Source organism: Squalius cephalus (assembly GCF_949319135.1).
Source record: "Squalius cephalus genome assembly, chromosome: 14".
In the NCBI taxonomy this organism is placed as follows: Eukaryota; Metazoa; Chordata; class Actinopteri; order Cypriniformes; family Leuciscidae; genus Squalius; species Squalius cephalus.
Genome location: NC_137135.1, coordinates 19,260,298 through 19,282,841, shown reverse-complemented (window position 1 = coordinate 19,282,841; position 22,544 = coordinate 19,260,298). Strand labels below are relative to the sequence as shown.

Here is a 22,544-nt window from a genome sequence, read left to right as displayed (position 1 = left end):
CTTTAACTTTTTTATGGAACAATTACATTGTACAAAATGGCCTTTGGATTATATGATGTTTTATTAACAAAGTTCAGGAGGAACACGCTCAAATGATCTATCTATCTATCTATCTATCTATCTATCTATCTATCTATCTATCTATCTATCTATCTATCTATCTATCTATCTATCTATCTATCTATCTATCTATCTATCTATCTATCTATATGGCCGACTCACCTATGTTCCTATGTCCTAAGGCACATCAATACAGATTGAACTGGATTTCCCAGCAGAGTTGTCTAATAAAGCTAATATAAGATTAGAAATAGCCTTTATAATCAAAGGTGTCAACTGTGATGTTTTGCGACCCTCGATGGACAGTTGGGTGATTGGGGTTTACACAGTAGCTCTATTAGCAAGTGACATTAGCTTCAGTCCACTGCGTCCTGATTAAAGAAGGATCTCCACAGAAGAGCAGACAGGGGGCTCTTTCACAGATGGAGAGTAAAAAGGGACACATGTTGGTCACTGATAATTGGGCCATTTGTTTAAGGGAATTAAACTGACCTCTGAATATTACCAACACGCCTTGATTAGGGCCTCGTCTGAGCTGGAGTGACTTTGATAACAAGAGTCGTCTACCTCATCTGCCACTGATTGGCTATTCAGATGAGCCTAACGAGGATGGCTAATTACATTATATGGCTCACAACCTGGGAACCAGAATCTGGATTGACAGGTCATTTCATATAAGAAGTTATAGCGAATATGTGGTTTAGTGTGCTACATTTCTTTATACTGTATGCTTTCATAATCTCACCCTTGAATACAAGGAGCCATCATCAAGCTTCATGCTCATTGTGGTCAGTGAAAGATACCTCTACAACCCACCCTAATTTTTTTCTCCCTGCGCAAATGTGGTTACTATGATACGACAACGTGTTGCTATGGGCGCGTGGGCGTGCGAGCAGAGGGGACGGCAATAAAGAGACAATTCCTTCAAAGAAGGGAGCATACGTTTTTAAATCAGTAAAAACATATGAAACGCTAAGCATCCAGAATCATCACTGCACTCTCATAATGAGCAAAACCCTTTATTGCTTAATGTATTTCATGCACTTATGGCCTAAGGATGCACATATAGCCTATTTTGATTTGAGGCCTATTGCTTCAAATTGAATGTCAAGAGAGGGGAACAACGTCTTTTCAGACTAACACTGCTAATCTCTGTCAGAGATGGAGAGAGAGACAGAAAAGCGACTCTATCCTCATGATGAGTGAATGAGTAATGTGTGAGAGACTGTCACCATGAATGAGCCTGCGGGTGAGAGTCTGAATGCTGAGTGTTAACATAGGGTGTTAAAAAACAGCTTCTGTGGCAAAACTAAATAACGCATCAGGCAGATTTAACACCATATTGCAAAAATGCAAATCACACTCACATTCCACTGATCCTCCAGATGACTTAATTCTGTTCATGAAGCATTAAGGCAAATATAATGTACAACTCTTTTCATGGTTATGCTCTTCATCAAACCCCGTAAAAAAAAAAATCCAAACATTAGACATCATCCTGTCACTGGGGAAGTACCCTCAACCCTCAAAGTACCTTTACACGTACATGGTTATATTGAAAAACTGAGACATTTCCCTTCGTTTGTGCCCTTCGTTTACACGCAAATGGAGAATTCGCCTCTGAAAACGATTCTTTCTAAAAACTTCGGCCAGAGTGGAGATTTTGGAAAACTTCGTTTGCACGTTTTAGGCAGCCGACGTCACAGTGTGCGACAAAAGTGCGACCTTGTTCAAAAGAGAAAGAGGAAGTGATTCGTTGCTGTTGTTATTTTCAGGATTCTGATTGGCTAACGTGGGCTTGAGCTTCTCGTTACACTGCCACCTACAGGTTTGGCATGCTCTTGACGGCATATATACACGGGTTCGTGTAAACGAACACTTTTCTGAAAACTGACAGGTGTGCACGATGTTATTTTTGAAAACGGAGAGGGTGAAATGTCCATTTATGAAAATAGTCGGCCACGTGTAAACGTAGCCATATACAGGTGGAGCTAGGGAAGGTGGAGGGTTTCCTCAAATGTTGATCAGCGAGCTGATTGACTACTGATACAGAAGGAACCAATCAGCTGTGTCCTATAGATAATGGTGTAATTGCAAGCAGACTGAGTTAAAGGGATAGTTCACCCAAAAATGAAAATTCTGTCAGTAATTACTCACCCTCATGTTGTTCCAACCCCGTAAGACATTCGTTCATCTTCGGAACACAAATTAAGATAATTTTGATTAAATCTGAGAGTTGTCTCCAGAGGCCCAGAGGGAAGGAAATTAAATAAAGTCGTTATTTTTGTTTGGTTTTGCGCACAAAAAGTATTCTCGTCGCTTTATAAACTTAAGATTGAGCCACTGGAGTCACTTGGACTATATTAACGATGTCTTTAATACATTTTCTGGGCCAGCAAGTTTCAGTCCCTTAGAAGCCTATGGAGGAGTGAGACAACTCTCAGATTTAATCAAAAATATCTTAATTTGTGTTCCGAAGATGAACGAAGGTCTTACGGGGTTGGAACAACATGAGGGTGAGTAATTACTGACAGAATTTTCATTTTTGGGTGAACTATCCCTTTAAGGACATTTCCTCCTGCACCTTCTAGAGTTTCTTTACAGAATTTGTATTTCAGTCTTTCAACATCCAAATTTCACATTTAATTCAGTGAGTTACTTGCCAGTTCATGTAATTATTTGGGAAACTTACAAGCAATTTCTAAGTGAAAATTTTTCAAAGTAAACCTTCACCAAATCTTTTTCATTAAAGGAGTTTGGAACAATCCATTGCGGCTTACTTTCAATAGATTGTCTTTGTTTTTGCTAGGGAGGAAATTTTGGGTTCTGAAAGTTTCTGTGCATTCCATACAGACGCACTAACCTCTTATTTCAGAAGATGAAGGAAAATATGATTCCTTATCATATGACGCTTATAAGCAGATTTGGTGTTCGTTCGGCACAAGTGATTCAGAGCGCGAGTTGAGAAACTGTCAGGTAATGGACTCCCCATTCATAAATTCATACCAATGATTCAGTGAGCCAAAAAAAAACTTTCCATTGTTCAAATCCAGCAATGGTGAATGACACAGGTCATTCTGCTTCTCTACTGCCAACTGTGCGGAAGCGTTCACGCTGCTGAAATGATCACTAATCATGGAGAAAATAGCGGTTCCTAGGGGGAAATACATATTTGCTTGCAAAGAGAGGGAGTCGAGGGGAAATTGAGGATGGATAAAAGCAATAATCGTAACTTTAGCCTGGAGCTAAAAAAAGGCACTGAAGTACCTTACTTTCTCCCTCCCTCCCTGCTTGCGCCTCATTCTCTTCCTCTTTCTAACCATCTCTGCCCACTCTCTTCTCTTCTAATAGTTATGCAATGCTTTATCAAACTTCATGTTCTCTCGTTTTTCCATTGATTTGTCGACCTTGCATTTGCATTTTTCTAATTTAATATATATTCTCTAAGTTGTATTTTAATCAGCATATAACAATTTGAATGATTAGTTGAACTGACAAATTAACACGTACATCGAGATTCCTAGAAATAGTCCACAAGATATTATTCTTATTTAACAATATATTAAAATATATTCTTATGCATTTTAGTCATTTCTTTTAGGATTTTTAAATCCTAGATTTTCAACATGTTTCAAACACACTTCTATGAGAGGGATGAAGAGCAACCCTGGGTACTACAAATATTGTTTTAAAGACAGCTGCACTACACATTGAGAACATTACAGTCAGATTTGAAATGCACAGAGATGGGCAAGGAGAAAGAAGAAGCACACGCTGAATCACTGATCATTTTCTTGCTACTATCAAAGGCAGACCTGAATGGCGAAGAAAAATGATCTCTTATGGTCACTAAGAGCTGCATTATTTTAAAAGGAATTGCATCTTTCTTACTTTTGTGAGGTTTAGATCAGAAGCTCATGGAGGTGTTTTGTAATGCAATGCCTTTGGCGTAATATGAAATGAGATGGGAGAACAGAGAGCGAGCGACAGACTGAAAAGGGAAAAAAATCTGCTGCTTGAGGTCTGTTTTGATGTCACATCTACATCACGTCGCCATGGCAACCTTGCATCAGCAACAACTTATGAAGGGAGAGAGGGAGAGAGAGAGAGAGAGAGAGAGAGAGAGAGAGAGAGAGAGAGGGAGCGAAAAAAGGAGGGTGAGAGCAAAATGTGCTGGCATGTAGCGCTAGAACTGAGTAGTGAGCTTAAACAGTAAGAGGGAGAAAATAGACCGTATGGAATTAAAGAACGCTTTTTCTAGACTATTTATAGACTGGTGGAAATGATTCTTTAAAAAAAAATGGAGAAAGTGATTTAAAGGGAAAGATATGCAAAAACGAAAGAATGTACTGACGTTTGTCAATGAAAATGTACAAAAGAGTCATGAATTAGTACAGTCACCATTCACAGACACTGAAAAAAACAAGAGAGATAGAAATACTTCAGCAGAAGTCATTTTCCCACTGTTCTGAGCCCTGGGTCTAAAAATACACTGCACACAAAAAAAAAAAAAAAACTCACCCGGCTGCAGGCTGGGGAAGTATCTCTGACAGAGATGGGGAAGGGAGGGAGGGAGGGAGTGTGTGGGTGTCTGAGTGTTACATCTGCTCACTCACAGTAGTTTATATGAATCAACCAGCGCTGAACCACGGCTGAACAATGCATTAGATAATTTATTATACTTAAATCTAGATTATTTAAATACCACGACAGGTGCAACTTCACTGGCCTCTCAGTAGGATAGACAACGGAAACATACCGGCACATGATGTGCTGGACTCTCTCGCCTTTAAAGTCAACCCCACACCTTACTCTTTACCTCTATCTCTCTCCTCAGTTTCATAGACTGTTTCAATCCTTCCTCTTCCTCTCTTCTCTTACTCTGGCTTCAGCAGGAGTGGGAGGTGTTGCTAGGCGACAGGTTAGCTCCTTTCTTTCAAGAGGCAGAGTGAAGACCTTGATTCTCTCTGTGTAAAAATAAACAGCAGTGCGGAGAGAAAGAATCTTGAGATAGAGGAACAACGTACTTCAACTGCACAAGAGGCCAATGACATTTTGTTTCTCATTAAAGCATTTTTCCCCCTCAACTCTGTTCTTTAGCGCAGTTTGATTGCACTCACAAAAGTCTTTGACGGAAAAGCAGGATTAAACTTGCACAGATGACTTTAGAATTACCTCAGCTGGGTCCAAACATAATGCATTTGTATTTTAATGCATGACAAGATGGGTAATATAAATTTGCAATAAATCGCATTATCTTTTTATCTTGAAATGTCTTGAAATGAATTAAAAAGTAACCATTCATACTTGAAGAGACTAGAATAATTCATTGTTATTTTTGTCCACTGTGTGTAAAATCATAGGAGGCTTCAAGTAGGCACAGTCAACTCAGTCATGTACTCTGGGCACAGGCATAATGACTTCTTCCTGTTCCCTGGGATATACTGCTAACAGTGGGATATGTATCATGCTGGCCATTATCCATTTACTCACATCCGGCAGTCAAACACTGAACGTTTACCTTCTGCCTTCAAAACCCAGATTGCAACATAACAAGTACAAAAAATTGAACACTTTGAAAAGGCCTAATATGCGTTTTATCCTCACCTTTAACATAGCTTTCCTAGATTTTGTGTGAATGATTCTGAATTAGGAAGGAAATGCATTATTTTGGTATTCTTTTGAGCAGTTCTTCTTATTAAGGTCCGTAAAGAAAGCCGAAGGATTATTAAACTTTATCCTCACAATAGGTCTTCCTTATAAGAATTTGCTCTCAGTGGTGCTCTTGGACTGCATTCAGTTGAACATAAATGGGTGATGAAGGCTGAACACTGGTGTTCCATATTGTACTGTCCCTCTTTTGAAGATGCCAAAGAGCAGAGGCTATTCATACAATCTATACCTTGAGGAAGCCACACAGAAAGCCTGGCACGCTTCAGTGTTTCTGAATCACTCTGTGGGCTGGCTGAACAGAAAAACCTGCCAACTATTTTAAGAGGTGAAATTTGTTAAAGGGTGACCACTGCCAGGGTTTAATCACGGATGGTGCACTGAAGGGTGGATCATTAGGGATCGGGTTGATCTATCTTCAGCATTAGCTAATGCATGATTCTGCCACTGATTTTGAGAGCATCTTAATTAGTCTTAGCAAGTACAAGATGCTTTAGGAACTAAATCAAAACTTAGTCAACTAGGGCCTACCAAACAAGACATTCATTTGGACAATGAGATCCTAAAGGGAAATTAAGAGTCCTGTAGCAACACTCTCTGGATTCTTTTGCTATATCCTCCTGCTAATCCCACTATAAACGCATTTGCACAAGTGATTGTTTTTCATGCTGCATGCAATTTCTGTATTAAATGTGATCCGAGCTTATTGAAAACTTCTCTTATGCTGAAAATAATTTCTTAAACCAACGTAAACCGGTTAGCCGATCTCCCATCCTGCTCTGTTTAAGATGCGTTTAAGATGGAATTTGGGTTGGGAGAATTCTAGCCGAAACCAACAAAAACAGAAATGATAGATTCTCGCATAAATCTTCTTCGAACCTCAATTACTCATTCACAAATATCCACAAATGTATTATTAAAAAGACTAAATGTGTCGCCGAGGACGGTGAATCTCTTTGAGTGCGTTTGTCAGGCACTATCCAAAAGCTAATTTTAGAAAAGCGAAACGGTCATCTCACGCGCGCAACAGGTTTCAGTGATGTGCGCGTGCCTGACTGTTACAAGAGTAATACTTCTAAAATAGCTTTGTATTGATAAATGAATAGATATTCCTATCCAGATGTATATTTTTTAATGATTGGGATTGGTTATTTATCATGAATGAAAATGTAACGTATGATATTGCATCGTTGAACCTCGCCAAGCCACATGGATAACACTGTAACTTTCCTAAAAGCGCTGGAGTTTCTGCATGATGCTAAAAATAGCTCACCTTCAGTGAACAGGCTACCTCGCTTCCTCTTCTGAAAACGAATCGACTCGAATGGTAGGACCGCAGCGAGCGCACGAGACTTTTGTCTATGACACTCTTCTTGTCCACATTACGGATGGAACAAACTGTCCAAAGAGGATGCAAATAGGCGTCAGTCGAGCTTGCGACTTAAACGAGCCATTTTTTGACAGGTATTTGAAGTTAATTAGTGGAGTGGTGCAATACAGAGTGTGCAACCAATTAAAAAGAGCTACAGAGGTGAAATCATACATGACCACCACACTGAGGTGCAGGAGAACTTGAAAGTGAAATTTCAAATGTGGTTTATAATATGATTTGTGATCATAATGGATATTGGATTACAGAAAATATGAGAGTGTAGCCTATATATAGACCACATGACAACTGTGAGAGCGATTAAAAGTCGTTCATCTGTTTTATGCATTTCTATTTGCTTCCAATGTTCAAATGTTTAAAACAAAGCGGGTTATTTAACAAGTAAATTTGATTACAACAATGAGATAGCCTGTACTTTAGCCTAATTCGAAGCAGACAAATATGGGAATAGAGACAGTGCACAAAACAACTGAGTTTATACATTTAAACAAACTGTAGGCTTCCCTTACAGTTACCATTTTCTGAGAAATAAGAATCACAGAATCTATTTAGTCAGTTGTGATGGATAAACCTGATGTCCATTTAATTCGTTTCACTCAGACTGCGCTCGTTCGGGAGCATCTCAAGTTCATAATGAAGCAACCAATTTTGTGTCCCATATTACTGAGTCTGTGACTACATATTGCGCTGATAGATTCTGAGTGAGCCATTGGCTCTTCCCCACAATGTCGCCTTACGCACACAAACTCATAAGACATAACTCAATACAGCTGCTGTCCTTGTCTATGATTGCCCCATGTTTCCCTTATAAGGACAGAGAGAAAGCATTTATGTAACAATAAAGCAGATATTTCAGTGTTCTCGTTTACACCGTCTGGTTCACTGGGGCAAATGCACTGCTGAATTTAAAGCCATCACAAGTACTGCAGTGTCCCGCATGCTGCCAGAGCTACTATAATCTGCCTTTTTTTTTTAATGGAAATCTGTTTAAGGGTTCATTCTGTGGTCACGGAGCTTGTAAAATGTGGAAAATGATGCAAATAACGCAGTGAGACATGAGTTAACAGCAAAAATGTCAGGGATTGCATCCGTGCTTCCATGTAAACCCTTTTTGCATCCATGAACATGCAGTGCAAGACATTGTAATACAATATAGGAATCAGTTTCTGAATCATATCTGAATTCGGTCAGTTGGAGGCAATCAGCAAGAGAATTCGGGTAGAGTGGTCTCGTTCGTATGCAGCTCAGAAACAGCCCCCCCTCCCTTTCTCTACACACGTCTTTACACTGGAGTGCGGTGACTCCGTCTACGTTTCACTCTCTGTCCCCGCCCATTGCTCGGTTTTGTCCAAATCGGGCTTTTTGCGTCGCCGGAGCTCCCGATTTCAAGCCAACGTCATCAATGGAGAGAGGGGATGCTGACGTCGGAGCAGAGTCAGAGCGCAAGGGTTGGGAGGGGTGAGATGAGTGAGTTTCAGCATTGCTTACACTGATATGAGACCTATAAATCCCCCTCCCCTCCCCCCTTTTTACTCCATTCCCCCCTCCCCTCGCGCTCTTTTTTTACGTCGGTGTTGGCGCGTTGGGAGCCCCCCTACACTGGTGGAGTCCCAGCCTATATAAGTTACTGGCTTGCAATGTAACTCTACCAGATTTACGGACTCCTGATATCTGGGCGAGATACGGCTTCAGCAGCAGCCGACTGACTCCATCCATCCTCCGGTCCGCAACCTGAGCCAGGCGCTGTGGCGGATCCGCAGGGGGAAACCCGGGAGAGGCAGGTGAAAGGAGAAGAGCAGCCGTACTCTGGACATGTGCTGAGATGACACACCTGTGAACACGCCTGAACTCTTTTGGGAAAGAGCATCACACTTTCCTCAACTTGCACCATAGTCAACACTTTCAGCGAACCTCAGAAACAGTCCTCTTCCGTTAGTAACCACAATGTATCGGTCCACTAAAGGAGCTTCTAAAGCCCGAAGGGACCAAATAAACGCGGAGATTAGGAACCTGAAGGACTTGTTGCCTATCTCCGATGCGGACAAGTCTCGGCTGTCCTATCTTCACATCATGTCGCTGGCTTGCATGTACACGAGAAAGTCTGTCTTCTTCAGCCAAGGTAAATATCGTTTGTTTTGCAAATATAGTCGAATAAAAGACTGTAATGAAATTAGAATAAAAGCATGAAATTAGAAGAAGCTTTTTAGATTTGAGTTTGTGTTGAGACATTGCTGTGTATTACTCTTTTATTGCCGCGAGTAGATGCAACAGGTGCATCTTACATTTTTTTTTTTTTTTTTTTTTGTAAAAATATCTGCGCTGCTTATCTGTTTGGTAATATGAATTAAGAAATATCTTTAAAGATACAAAAGAACGTAGTGAAAACATCGCTTTAGAACGCAATTTCTCTCCATGGTACTGAAACATAAACGCTGTCCATGGTTCTGAAAATAGTGCTAACTAACTTTTCTTTCGTACTAGACGTTTTATATATGGATGAAGTTTGATAGTTTATTCAGACCTGAAATTACTTCTTTCAGATACAGCTAGCAGTGCTGAAGCAACCACGGGATTCCTCTCATTTCATGAACTGAATGAGTTGGTTCAAGTTATGCCAGGCTTTCTCATGCTATTGACTGGTGAAGGAAAGTTACTGTACCTGTCAGACAGCGTCTCAGAGCACCTCGGACACTCAATGGTGAGTAAAGCAGACATAACAGTTATTCTCATTAAATCTTTATAGCCTTCCTCTCCCTTTCATCTCATGTTATGTCAGTCTTTTTATAAGCAAAATGAATTAAAAAGGACATTCACCTACAGTATATTCTCTTTTGAATATTTAGGTAGATTTGGTCGCTCAAGGGGACAGTGTGTACGACATAATAGACACTGCAGACCACTTTATTATGAGGAGTAACCTGGTGCCTCCAACTTCACCTGACACAGGTAAGATCTTTAAAATTTGACACACATATAGATAATACATGTCAGATATGCAAGGACTCATTATTTTGTGCCTCTCCCCCTTAGATCGTCTGTTCCGCTGCAGATTCAACACCTCCAAATCAGTGCGTAGGCAGAGTGCAGGCAATAAGCTTGTTTTAATCCGAGCCCACTGCCTGTCAGAAACTCCCGATGAGTCTTCCCCAGGATCTTATTGGACTTCCAACCCAGTGTGGGTATGTTTCTGTGCTCCTCTGGAGCCTCACACTTCCCAAGGGGGAATTGCCCCGGACAGAGAACAATCTTCAGCTCCAACACTAGAGAGCAACTTCTTCCTGCCATGTTTCCGTTCTCAGCATAGCCGTGACATGAGACTTCAGGAAGCACAAGACAGGTGAGGTTAAATGACTAGTATTTGTTATAAATAAAATTATAAATGTTATAATAATGTGTTTTTAAAAGATAAAATTTTCCTTACCATTTATCTTTTTCCAACTTTCAGTGTGAATGTTTATTTGGGACTAAATGTGGAGATTCTGCGGTCCCAATCTTGGTACAGCTTCCTGCATCCTCAGGATCTTTCACACGCCTCAGCTCAGCACTGCAGCCTATGTGAGTCTCACTCCTGAATGAATAAACAAAAAAATATTCTCAGCTTCATTTGCTTGGTTAGGCTTAGCATGAGCACTCTCGTGCCTCACAGTTCCCTATCAACATTTGACACTCACAGCGAGCAATACAGAGCAATACGCATCAACAGTGGAAAAGCATTTCTGACTACCCACCAAGACATGACATTAAATCTCACAAGGAGTTGAATATGTTTTGACTCTCCCATCTTTTCTTTTCACCACACAGTGAGAGAGGGAGGAGAGGGCAGAGCTGAGATGGTGGTTCGTGTAGAGACTACAGATCACTCATGGGTCTGGCTTTATATGGTCTTGCAGCTGGAAACTGGGGAAAACCCCATTGTCAGTAACAATTACATCATCAGGTAAGGCTCAGCCTACATCTATCAAGTCAAGTATATAACCCAAGTTGAAGTAGGAATATCACTAATATCACTCTTTTTCTTTGCCACAGTGAGACAGAGGCTTGGTCAATCAGGCAGCAGCTGAGCTCTGAACAGACCCAGCTCTCCTTGGTGCTGGGTTCAAGCACTTCCCAACAAGAAAGCCTAAGCTTACAGAGTCCAGAAACACTCTCAAGCCCTGACCAAGTGTTCACGCCAGGAAGTAGTGGCCTCTCTGGGCAGTCATTTGACTTCAGCACGGCCGCCTGCAGTGCAGGATCTACTGAGGAACAAGGTGGCAGCTCCTCAATGGAGCCTGTACAACTGGAGAGTGGCCCACGTTCCAGTCTCTCCTCTATGGAAGAAGAGAGCTTCTTCCAGCATGAGCCAAGTGAACCTGTGGCCAGTCCATCTTCTGCATCATCTCCCATTCCAGTCACGGTTGCAACAGTGTCTGACTTGGACTTCCTCACTCAGAATATTCTGCTGCCACCGGCATTCCAGATAGATCCTCCTCTACCAGCCTTGCCCCTTCCTCTTCCACCTGTACCTACCTCCGAGACCCAACAGACCAAGGAGTTTGTGTGCACACCCCCATACACACCTCAACTAGGTGGAAGCAATTTTCCCTTCGGGGAGCCTCATTTCAGCTTCGACCCTACCGGTGCCACCTCACCATCTCCTCTTGCTCCAACTGCAACAGCAACAACAACGACGGCTCCATCTCTTTCTCCATCTGAGCCATCAAACCCACAAGGCAGCACACCACCTCCAACGACAACACTCTCGACTCTTTTGCCACTCACTATAACATCTCCAACCACAGATATCCTCTTCCCAGTGGAGCCTTGCAGTGGGTCGCTCTATGAAAAACTCCCTCCTACTCCTGACAGTCCAGGTGATGGCGACTGCACGGTCATGACTTTACCAGAAGTCCGTGGTCCACTGTATGTTGACGTCCCACATGGGCCACTCACTTACCCACCAGACGGTCTCCTCACACCTGAAGCCTCACCTGGAAAACAGCCCAGCCTGTCCTTCTTCTCCTCACTGCGTGAGAGAGAAAAAGAAAGAACGGAGATCTCGCTTTTAGCCCACCACATCAGCACACTAGCAGAGGGCTTCTACTTAGATCCATTCCTGGCCAAGCTGGTTCCTTCCACCATTTCTGAACGCTCTCAGTCTCCGTCTCTGAATTCTGCAGGACTTGATACAGTCCCACTGTTGGGTGAATTCTACACACTCAAGTCCTGGAAAGGCCTGGACCTGCCCATCTTCTCTGATGACGAGTCTCTGTTTGAAGAGAGTATATTAGAGACCCTTCTCCAGGACCTCGCATCCTCCCCTCCCCTCTCACCGACTCACTCTTACTCCTCTCACTCCAGTCCCCCCTCCTCTCCTGAGTGCTGGTGCCCACCCTTGCACTTTGACGGGATCTCTGCTGTGAGTGCCGGTCACTTCTGTAGCGTCCAATCGGCGCACTGTAACAATGAGGCCGGGCGAGGGGCTATGATGTCGCCAGTCAACGCAGACAACATGGCAGATGGGAAGGCGGCAGGCGAAGTTGCGATGGAGACAGAGGTAGCATCATCGCCTCTATTCATGGGCATACCGACATCTCCACCACTGCAGCTGACCGCCTCCCCCGCTTCGGTGCCTGTCTCGTCGCCTGTCAGCCCTGCGCCGCCCGGCCTGCCCTGCGCCCAGTCCCTCCTCGAGGAGCTGGCCGCCCTGGAACCCATATTTGGGGCAGGTGCCTCGATCGCCCCCGGCCTGGGGCAACAACCTGAGTTGTATCAACTCCAATGTCATGCACCGCAACAGTGCTTCCGCAAAGGTGAGAGTTGGTCTTTTTGCTGATCACTCTGCTGCGTTGCCACTTTTGCCAAACTGACATTATTATTATTATTGCTAATAACATTATGTCCTCTGTTCCTTCTTTTTGTCTTACAGATGGGAGTGGAAGTGATCCTCCGTTCTAAAATAAGTCTGTGACTTACTTCATTAAGTATGGCATATTGTCATATTTCATGGAGCTACTTTTGCTGAAAAGTGAATATTAATTAATTGTATAAATATATACATAATGTATATAATGCCAAAAAAGACTTGAACTTTCTCAAATCCAATGAGAGTAAACAGTCATGTTCACAATTGTTCATCTAATTATCCATTCATTTATGTTAATAATAGTGCAACCCTTTGGTAGCAATGCAATATACTAGTGTGTAACAAGTCCTAAGAGGACTAAGAGATCAATTTATGTCTTTCTGCTATAATGTAACATGAGCTTATATGAGTGAGAGTTACAGCTCTGACTATGTAAGTGTAAACCAACTTACAGACTTGCATTTGTATTCACTTGTAGTGAAAACTCAGTTGTGAACTTTGAGGACATGAAAAAAAAGATTCCAGATTCCATTGAGAAACAACAGATAGCTTATATGGCTCAATGCTTGTCATCCAGCATCACACATACACAAAGTCCAATGTGTGGAAAGTATTCACATTATAGATCAATATTTGGTCATTTCAAAAAGTGAACAGTTTGTAAAAGTAATAATATCAGCATGCTTACCACAGCTGATTGACTTTCCAGTCTAATCTTTCAGCTCAGTAACTAATAATATAAATGACAGAATTCAGACTACATTGGGCTTCGAGTTTGTGAATGCAATTCTTGAACATATCATTTCACATGTACAAATGTGAACAAATTCCACTTTGTGTGCAAGACAAGTCAAGTTTTCACATTGTTCTCCTACTGGCCGGTGGACAAAATCTGCAGCGGAAGCCGCCAGGGAGAGGGAGAAAATATTGTGCATGGCTTTGCATGCACGGACATTCCTGGACTTATTTCTAGCTACTACTGAGTGAAGGAGTAACGAATCCATTCGGTCGGCTACTCTGATGGGCATGGCTAGAAGGAATTGCACTGGACTTTTGCAGCATCAATATTTGTAATGCTTGCAATCTGCAGAAGCTCTTATGTGCCTGGCACATCAAGAGGTTGCAGACCTAAAAGAAACAGCACCTTTATTTAGTGAATACCACAGTGACATCGTAACTTTGCTGTCTGCGGTGTGGAGTGGTGACAATGACTGTGTGAATGATTGATTCTTCTTTTTTGAGAGGGGTTATAAAAACGAAGCAAAGTTTTGTTTTAAAAAATGAGCAGGAAAATAGGGATGAAGTTCTATTTCTATTCAGTTACTAATCGACACGGGTTGAGAATGGTTCTATGCCCATGGTGTCGACATGCTAACGTAGAGTTGTCTACGGTCAAGTAAAGGATTGATTCCTATGTTCTAGCTATTTACATGCTACGTTTAAAAACAAAAAGTATTTTATTGTATGTATGCTGATTTACTGGGTGCTTGGTGCACGTGCCTCTAGCTAGGCATGATGCGGAATGGTTAAAGATTGTAATAATTTGTACATTTGTACAAACAACAGTCTGTACATATCAGAGACATTTGTATCATATGAGATGAAAACATACTTGACATATGCTATTTATGAAGAATGGACATTGTGGATCAGTGTTCTTTTGTGTCGCTGATAAGTGTATTTGGTTTGTCAAAACAGAGGCATTTATATTAAAGTGCACTTAAAAGTACTCATGTGTCAGTTTCTAGTTCCTCCTTTCCTTCCCTTTTGCAAACCACTGTCCTTTCCTCGCTCCCATTCCTCCATCATCCCCGTATCCCTTGTTTTAAGAGCATTCTCCTCACTCTTTCCCTGGAGTGCAGACTGCTCAGCAACACCACTGACGCACGCTCGCGATGAGGCGCTATCTGACTCAGACTGACGTACGCACTTGACACAGAGGCGCTCGCACAGACCGTCAGCTTCCCGCTTTGACGCACTCACGTACTGAATGCCACACGCACGTAGCCCCCCCCTCCTCTCTCTATCTCTTTTTCTCTCAGCCCACACTCAATGTACCTGCTATTTTGACGTCGCATGACAGCATTATCAGACTCCATATATGGGCTTTCCTGCTCAGGGGCACCAATATTAGTCCCCTCCTCCCTTTCCTCACAGCATCCTTCCCAAAAAGGAGAGAGAGAGAGAGAGCGAGATGTGAGAGAGAGGAGAGCTGTGTTGCTATGCTAATGAATTTAACGTACAAGAGCCAGTCAGCCAATTAAAGCAACCGATGTTAAGTCACCAAAAGCTGTGATTCAAAGCCTCCTCCCAATTCTAGATCTTTTATGTAAAGCGCAATCTCCTCTAACTCTTTTCTTTCTCTCCCTCTTACCTTCTATTTTTAGGCACAATGCACCTTGGGGAGCTTAGAAATAATCAAGCATCATAAGTATAGTAACCATCTGCCATAAAAGAGTAGAACCAAGCTGTGCGTCAGCATGGGAACATTTTGTTCCAGCCTCTCATCGCTTCTCCATTGCAGCTTATTGAGACAAAACAGTGTCACAGAAACCCAGATTGGCTCTCTTACACCATCTGGTGTCAAATAAAATGCATCTCTGTAGTAATCCTAAAAATGTATCATTGAAAACTACAGTTTGGATGCATGGATGGATAGAGCTTGACCAACTTAAGCTTGTATGACTGGTACATAGTTTGTTGCTGGTCCAAGATGGTTTACCAGCTTGCACCAGCTGAGAAACAGCAAGGAATTTTATTAAGAAAAATTATAATATGTTACCTAGAAAATATTACTTCTTCATTCTGGGGTTTCTGGGTTGGTGGTCCCTGGGTCTATAGCACTCCTGTAAAAAAATGATGGAATAGAAATCATTCAGGAGTCTGAGTGTTTATACATATATCACACAGACAAAATCATTTTTTTAGTCTCTGAACATATATTGTTATCAGTGCTGTTAAGAGATTAGTAAGGATACATATAATACATTATGAAAGATATAAAATATAATATAAAACAAATTAAAACGGATTCCCCCTTGTGGAAACATACAAATACACACACATTAGGAAGTGGAAGCCTGTGGTTTTTACCATGGGTGCTTCTCATTCTCTTGCTTCCTTTCCTTGCGTCTCAGCTCCACCCCCATAGGATGCGAGGGAAGGAAACACCTGTGTATCCTCACTCATGACTCCTTAGGAAGATTTCTCCATATTCCTCGCCTCCTCACGGTGCAATTAGAGAACTGAGATGTCCTTCAAGATGGTCGAGTTCGATCGGTTTCCGGGTCACTGGCTTAAGGACGTAGGAGTGAGGAAACAAGGAAACATCAATATGAGTATTAAGAAGCACCCATGAAGCCGGTTAAGGTGGATAAGCCTAGCCAGGTATGTTTCAGTTTAGTTTGTGCCAACCTTGTGTTTTAGGCACAATGAAAGTGGCTTGGCTTTTCATCGCCATAATAACTTGCACTCCATGGCAAACCTGTTCCAGGGCAGGTTATGTTCTAGGTAAGAGATCTCAAACTGAAATTAGACTTGGTGTGAACAAAGAGAGAGACAACGAAGCCACTCCCCCAGTTTCTACTCTAAATTAAAGTTACTACACATACACAAAAAGAGATTTTAAAAGACAATATTGTCTGTCTTTTAGCGATGACTATTCATAATAATTATTTTGTGTGATTTGGATATTATTAATGTAATTATTAGTCTTAATCTATTACACATTGATTATCATTTTTAAATTATCAATGTCATGGGACCAACAAAGTCTGATTGGTTTTGGAAACTTGAAACTAATCCTGTAACACTGAGCTCATTCAACTACCTCATGGTACAGACCTTTGGACCTTCACACAGACCTTTGGGTTCATCCAAAAATGAAAATTCTGTAATCATTTACTCACCTCATGTCGTTCCAAACCTGTATGAGTTTCTTTCTTCTGTTGAACACAATTGAAGATATTTAGAAGACTGCTGGTAATCAAACCGCTGTAGGGCACCATTGACTACCATAGTGTTTTCCCCCACCACTATGGAAGTCAATGGGTGCCTGTTTAATTACAACATTCTTCAAAATATCTTCTTTTGTGTTCAACAGAGCAAAGAAACTTATACAGGTTTGAAACAACATGAGGTGAGTAAATGATGACAGCATTTTTCTTTTGTTTTACAAACCAGACAGATTAGTATTCTACCTGGTTTCTTTCAAAATTAGATCATCTAAACGTATTGGCGAGTGACTTTTACATGTATATTTGGATTTGGATTGTGACATCGACGTCACATGAAAACATGAATTACAGCACGCCCGTCGCGGGGTGGCATGATTTTCATTTATCATGTAGCATGACACTCCATTTTGTCTCTTTAAAGCAAACTAATTTTTGCATTCGTTATGCAGAAAGAGACTTTTGAAGTTGGTAGAGGCAGCTGACAAAGGTTAGTTCACATCAAAGTAAAGCCACTCACTGGGGCTCGAAGACGATCAGTCAGAAGCCAAGATCAGAAGAGAAGCGTCTGAGAAATTTGTCTCAGGCTTTAGACAAAAGCATCTAGTTACGCATGGCGTGATTATAAATTATATGCACAAAGGGACACAGATCTGACTGGTTTCTCGGGCTTTACAGTAACTGTCGAGGATGTAGTGTAGGGAGTTACTCACCATAGGATGATCACCCGAGTCTGTGAGCAACCTGCAACAGTCTTTAAACATGCAGTGCCATCGTGTGGACATTCAAAGAGCCTTGTGGATTAAATCGCAATTTTAGAAAAAAATAAATAAATAGCCTTTTCAATAAAATTGGCGTTCAGAAGAAGCATGTAACATTTTACAATAAAGATCCATTTATTAATAGCATACACATTAACTAACAGTGAAAAAATACATATAAAAAATGTATTAATAGTTTATATTAATTTCAACATTTATCAATACATCATTAAAATAAAATGTTATATCTATAAATAATTGAATGGACCTGAGCTAACATGAACAAATAATGAACAACTGTATTTTTATTAACTAACGTCAGAGGAGGACAGTAACAAAGTACATTTACTTGAGTACTTGCGTAGGCCTACTTGCGTACACTGTTTGAGTATCTGTACTTTACTTGAGTATTATTTTCTCTGGAAACTTTTTACTTTAACTTCACTACATTTGAAAGACAAATATCATACTTTTTACTCCACTACATTTCTGTCAAGGTCCTTGAGTAGAAAGTAGTAACGTCAGTCAGGGGATGATTTTAGTTGCAGGGGTTGCATTTTGGTTGGAAAATGGTTGAAAGTCGGTGTGACGTCAGAACCGGACATCGGATTGACGTCAGAACCCGACGTCGGATTGAAGTCAGAACCTGACTTCTGACTGATGTCAGGACCCAGCGTCAGATTGACGTAAACATCCGACGTTGGATTTTGGTTGAAATGAAAGTCGGGTTGACGTAAGAACCCGACTGATGTTGGTTTCTGACGTCAACCTGTTTTTCATTTTCAACCAAAATACAACGTCTGTCCAACGTTGGAAATTAACGTCAATCTGACGTTGAATTCTGACATCAACCTGATTTTCATTTTCAACGTTGGGTTTGGTCTTGTAAATGCGAATTTTGTCATTGTTTTGGAGCACACTAGCTTATAGATAACAGTAAGGCTAACATATTCATACTAAAAGCCAAAAAACTTTAAATAGGGCACTATTGGAGGGAACAGCCATTTGGGTGTCCGAAACCATTGTGGACGTTATTGAGTGCATTTATTCAATCTCACATTTAATCCCACTACTGGAACTGTGTTCTAGAAACAAATTTGATATTGATATGAGGGTGGGTAGGCAGGCATTGATTCAGAGGCATAAGGTACTGTAAGTATTACATACAAAACAATGCAACAATAATAAAACAATGCATTGACATTTACTTTTTACTTTTGATACTTAAGTACTTTTAAAAACGAGTACTTCTGTACTTTTACTCTTTACAACTTTTACTTGTAACGGAGTAATATTTGACAAGTAGTATTTTGAACTTTCACTAAAGTAAGGAAGTTGTGTACTTTGTCCACCTCTGACTAACGTTAATTAAAGGAATCTTTTTGTAAAGTATTACCAGAAAGCATAATTTATTCTCCAGTGAGAACTCAGTGGAAACAAAGAGTAGGCTAACTGAAATTAGAAACAACGTGGAAATTCAGGAAAGGAAACCGTTTCCAAGATTCATATTCATGCTGAGATTACAAAAGGGGACTAATGAAAAATGCTGAGAGAAATGCAATAGGTACAGAAGGGGTGAGGTAACACTTTATTTAAAAGTTTCTAGCATGACTGTTCTGTCATATCAACACTCTATGGAGAAAAAAAAACGTTGGAAGATATCGCTGAACGTTCATTTGTATTTTATTGACAGAATATTTTAGTTTGCATATTTTTTAATTATTAGATAACATTTTAAAATATGGTCATGAATTAGTCAAATTACACTTCAATTTTTTTAAGGTAAATAAACAAAAAAAATATACACTAATAATGAAACAAGACCACATATTTGTAGACAAAAGTAAAAATGTGTTAGGTTGTGGCCTGCTCTCCTCTACACAAATAGGTATCAGAACATATTCGGATACCTTAATCGGAAACTTAATCAAATTACCAATTAAAACTAACTAATTAAAGAAAATAACATTTTTATTTTCTTCTGGGTTTTTGTTGTTGTATTGGAACAAATTAATGTATTATGAGTGATGTACATCGATTGAAATATTGACAAAATCTTGACAGACAGACAGACAGACAGATAGATAGATAGATTTAGATTAATTGAGGTTTCATTTTAGCATTCAGCTAACCTGAAAAGCTTTTTCTATGAAGTCTCCACTGCACTGATGTGTATACATATCTTCAAATTGCTGCCTATTTGGAAACACTCCCCCTCTTCAGTAGTTCTTTGAAGTGGAGCAGACATTATCTTTTAGCCCTAATGGCATATCAGCTGATGTTGCTTTTCTGATGTCTGGTATTTCTATGAAAATTGCTGAATACAGATTCAAAAGGCAAATATTTTTTTATAGCAGCATGTACTCTCACTTTTGTACATGCTGTGGCATTCACTGTCACTTTTGCATGGACACGGCCGTTAATATGCACAAGAGTTTCTCTGTTTTTTAGTTTATGCCCCAGGCCATTTTGTATTAATGTGAACTAAAGGATGAGGGCAAAAACTGAATTTTTGATTCCTAAGTGGGGTTCTTCGGTCTACTTTCTGCAATATTCATGAGGTAGTGTAAGTGTGGGGTTCACCACAGGTGTATAATAATGAAGAAGGGTTGGATTACGTAACAGCAAATCTCATTTGTAAAGCGAAAACGCACTGCGGATCTCATATGACCACAAGACCGTGTCTGAGAAAGACTCTTGCCTCTAAATCCCTTCAGGGCTCTTTTGAGATTCTGCACTTTGACAAGCTTCATCTAATGCATAAGATATAGATTCTGATGCCTTTTGCCCTTTATAACCACCAAATATAACAGCCATCATTCTATATTTGGACCATCATTCTATAAGTGGGTGGGGCCATGATGCCACATGAAATCACATCCTCTTCATGTTATTGTCTCTTGTGCTTCCGTTCTTATGAAATTGCAGTCAGCGACATGGAGAACACTCTGTCACTGAAGCCTAGATAGAGCGCAGACACCGCAATCTCGTTTAAATCAAAGAGAGAGCCAAATGGTCTATTGTGATATTCGCAAAGGGGAAAAAAAATCTCTGCCCTTCACTCACTTTAGACAAACGTTTTGGAAAACAATCACGAATGCACTTGACTTTGAGGAAAGTGATTTGGCGGTGCTTGTGGAGTCTCTCACTGTTCAATGGGTCAGTGCCGGGCTAGTCCATTATGGAACAAATTACCATCCATTACACATCTTCTGTTTGCCTGCACAGTCTGGCACTTCAAGGTTTCTTTCCCAAGCTCTATCCCAAAAGTCAAATTTTCTTATATAGTGCTTTTTTTCTTATTATCAATGTTAATAACAGTAGTGCTGCTTAATATTTTTGTGGAATGATTTCTGAAGGATCATGTGACGCTGAAGACTGGAGTAATGATGCTGAAAATTCACAGGAATAAATTACATTTTAATATACATTCAAATAGAAAATATTTTTATAATATTTCACAATATTACTGTCTTTACTGCATTAAAACAGAAAATAGTTATTTTAATTTGTACTATTTCACAATATTACTGTTGAGAGAATCAATTAATCATAAACTGTTTGCTGCCATTTTGTGTGAATATTAAGTAAAAAAAGTAACAGTAGTCTGAGTATTTTAAAATGTAATATAATCTAATTACAAGTAATTAATTTTTGGAATCTGATTACATAACCCAGATAAAATATTATCAGTTATGCAAGATAAACATTAGAAACTATAGCAAAGGCACTGAGACAAACTTTTCTACCAGTTTGGGTGCATACAATTGCTTAAAATAAGTATTAAACGTGTCCTGCTTTGACATTTGCATATCAACCCAAATTTTTGTGTCGTTTTTTTTTTTGTCACCGTGTTGCCAAAGGGCAATCTACTTCAGCACAGGTGTCAAAGACATAGCAGTTATTAAAAAAAAACCTGAATTATTACCCAGAGATGGCTAAAAGAGATGGATGCGAGAGAAAGAGTAGGTGAAAGTGTCTCAGAGGCCTAAAAAAAGGTTGGAGGAGGCAGAGAAAAGAAAAGAGCTAGTGGGAGAGTCAACAATGAGAGAAAAAAAAAAAAATACACTTCAATATATTTGGATGTAAAACAGCAGCATTTTATTCGAAAAACACATCCGGAATAGTGGGACGAATTTGTGTGAATGGGGGTTTTGTAATGATAACTAGCACACAGCAGCTCTTCATTTCTTCTTTACTACCGCAGCCTCGGCAGCGGCTGCCTGCGCTTCTGCCTTCAGTCTCTCCTCACGCTCCCGGAGGAACTCCCCGTACTCCAGCGGTGACAGGCTGACAGAGGGATGACAGAGAAGACGGAGATTAGAGGCATATCAACAGATACATTACATTAGAATTTCAAACATTTCTAGCGATCGAGCGTTGCTCTTCCTTCAAGTATAATGGTGGGTCTGAGCATTTGCACTTAGGTGTCATGGCTCATTTATTAAAAAAGACCAGACTCTGCTAACAGAACAGGCTGTCAAAATGTTGCCAGATTTCAACGGTGCAATGACATTTGACGTCGCAGAGACTCAGGATAGAAAAGGCTCTGGAAGGTGTCAAGCAAACACTTCTCAAACGAATAGTGTCAATAACTAAGCTAGCAGCATCCCGTACAATCTCTCAGTGTTATTAAAGCATTAATTATACATAACATGAATTTTATGATTCATTTTTAAAAGCCTGCAAATCAAGCTCAATTCTCAACTGTGAGAAATGGCATAAATGAGCACAAGAACTGAAGTCATTGGCGAGAGTGTGAAGTAAGACTTGATTTATTCAGCCATTATTTATTCACATCTCTTATTAAGGTCTTTACTAGGTGGTGGGATGTCTGAAATATTTATACAAGGAAAAGACGGATG

The 22,544-nt window shown here is 40.4% G+C and overlaps 2 protein-coding genes and 1 long non-coding RNA gene across 3 annotated transcripts in view; 1 reads left to right on the top strand and 2 right to left on the bottom strand.

Annotated features, from left to right (window-relative positions):
- Window positions 1-8,888: 8,888 nt before the first annotated feature.
- npas4a (neuronal PAS domain protein 4a) lies at window positions 8,889-14,687 on the top strand. Its single transcript, XM_079892228.1, has 8 exons — window positions 8,889-9,239; window positions 9,661-9,818; window positions 9,964-10,066; window positions 10,151-10,457; window positions 10,566-10,675; window positions 10,922-11,057; window positions 11,147-12,912; window positions 13,029-14,687. Exons 1-8 carry the CDS (start codon window positions 9,065-9,067, stop codon window positions 13,055-13,057), a joined length of 2,784 nt encoding a protein of 927 aa, XP_079748354.1. The 5' UTR covers window positions 8,889-9,064; the 3' UTR covers window positions 13,058-14,687.
- On the bottom strand, window positions 10,005-17,669 carry LOC307170919. Its single transcript, XR_013823458.1, has 5 exons — window positions 17,632-17,669; window positions 16,059-16,260; window positions 15,748-15,811; window positions 10,542-10,688; window positions 10,005-10,437 (listed from the first exon to the last, which is right to left on the bottom strand). It is a non-coding gene; the product is annotated as an uncharacterized lncRNA (long non-coding RNA).
- Window positions 17,670-19,345: 1,676 nt separating this feature from the next.
- mrpl11 (mitochondrial ribosomal protein L11) overlaps window positions 19,346-22,544 on the bottom strand; it is a 34,471-nt gene continuing 31,272 nt past the window's right edge. The window contains exon 6 of the mRNA XM_079892596.1: window positions 19,346-21,969. Coding sequence (XP_079748722.1) covers window positions 21,864-21,969 — 106 coding nt within the window. The 3' untranslated portion in view covers window positions 19,346-21,863. The remainder of the gene's footprint in view (window positions 21,970-22,544) is intronic.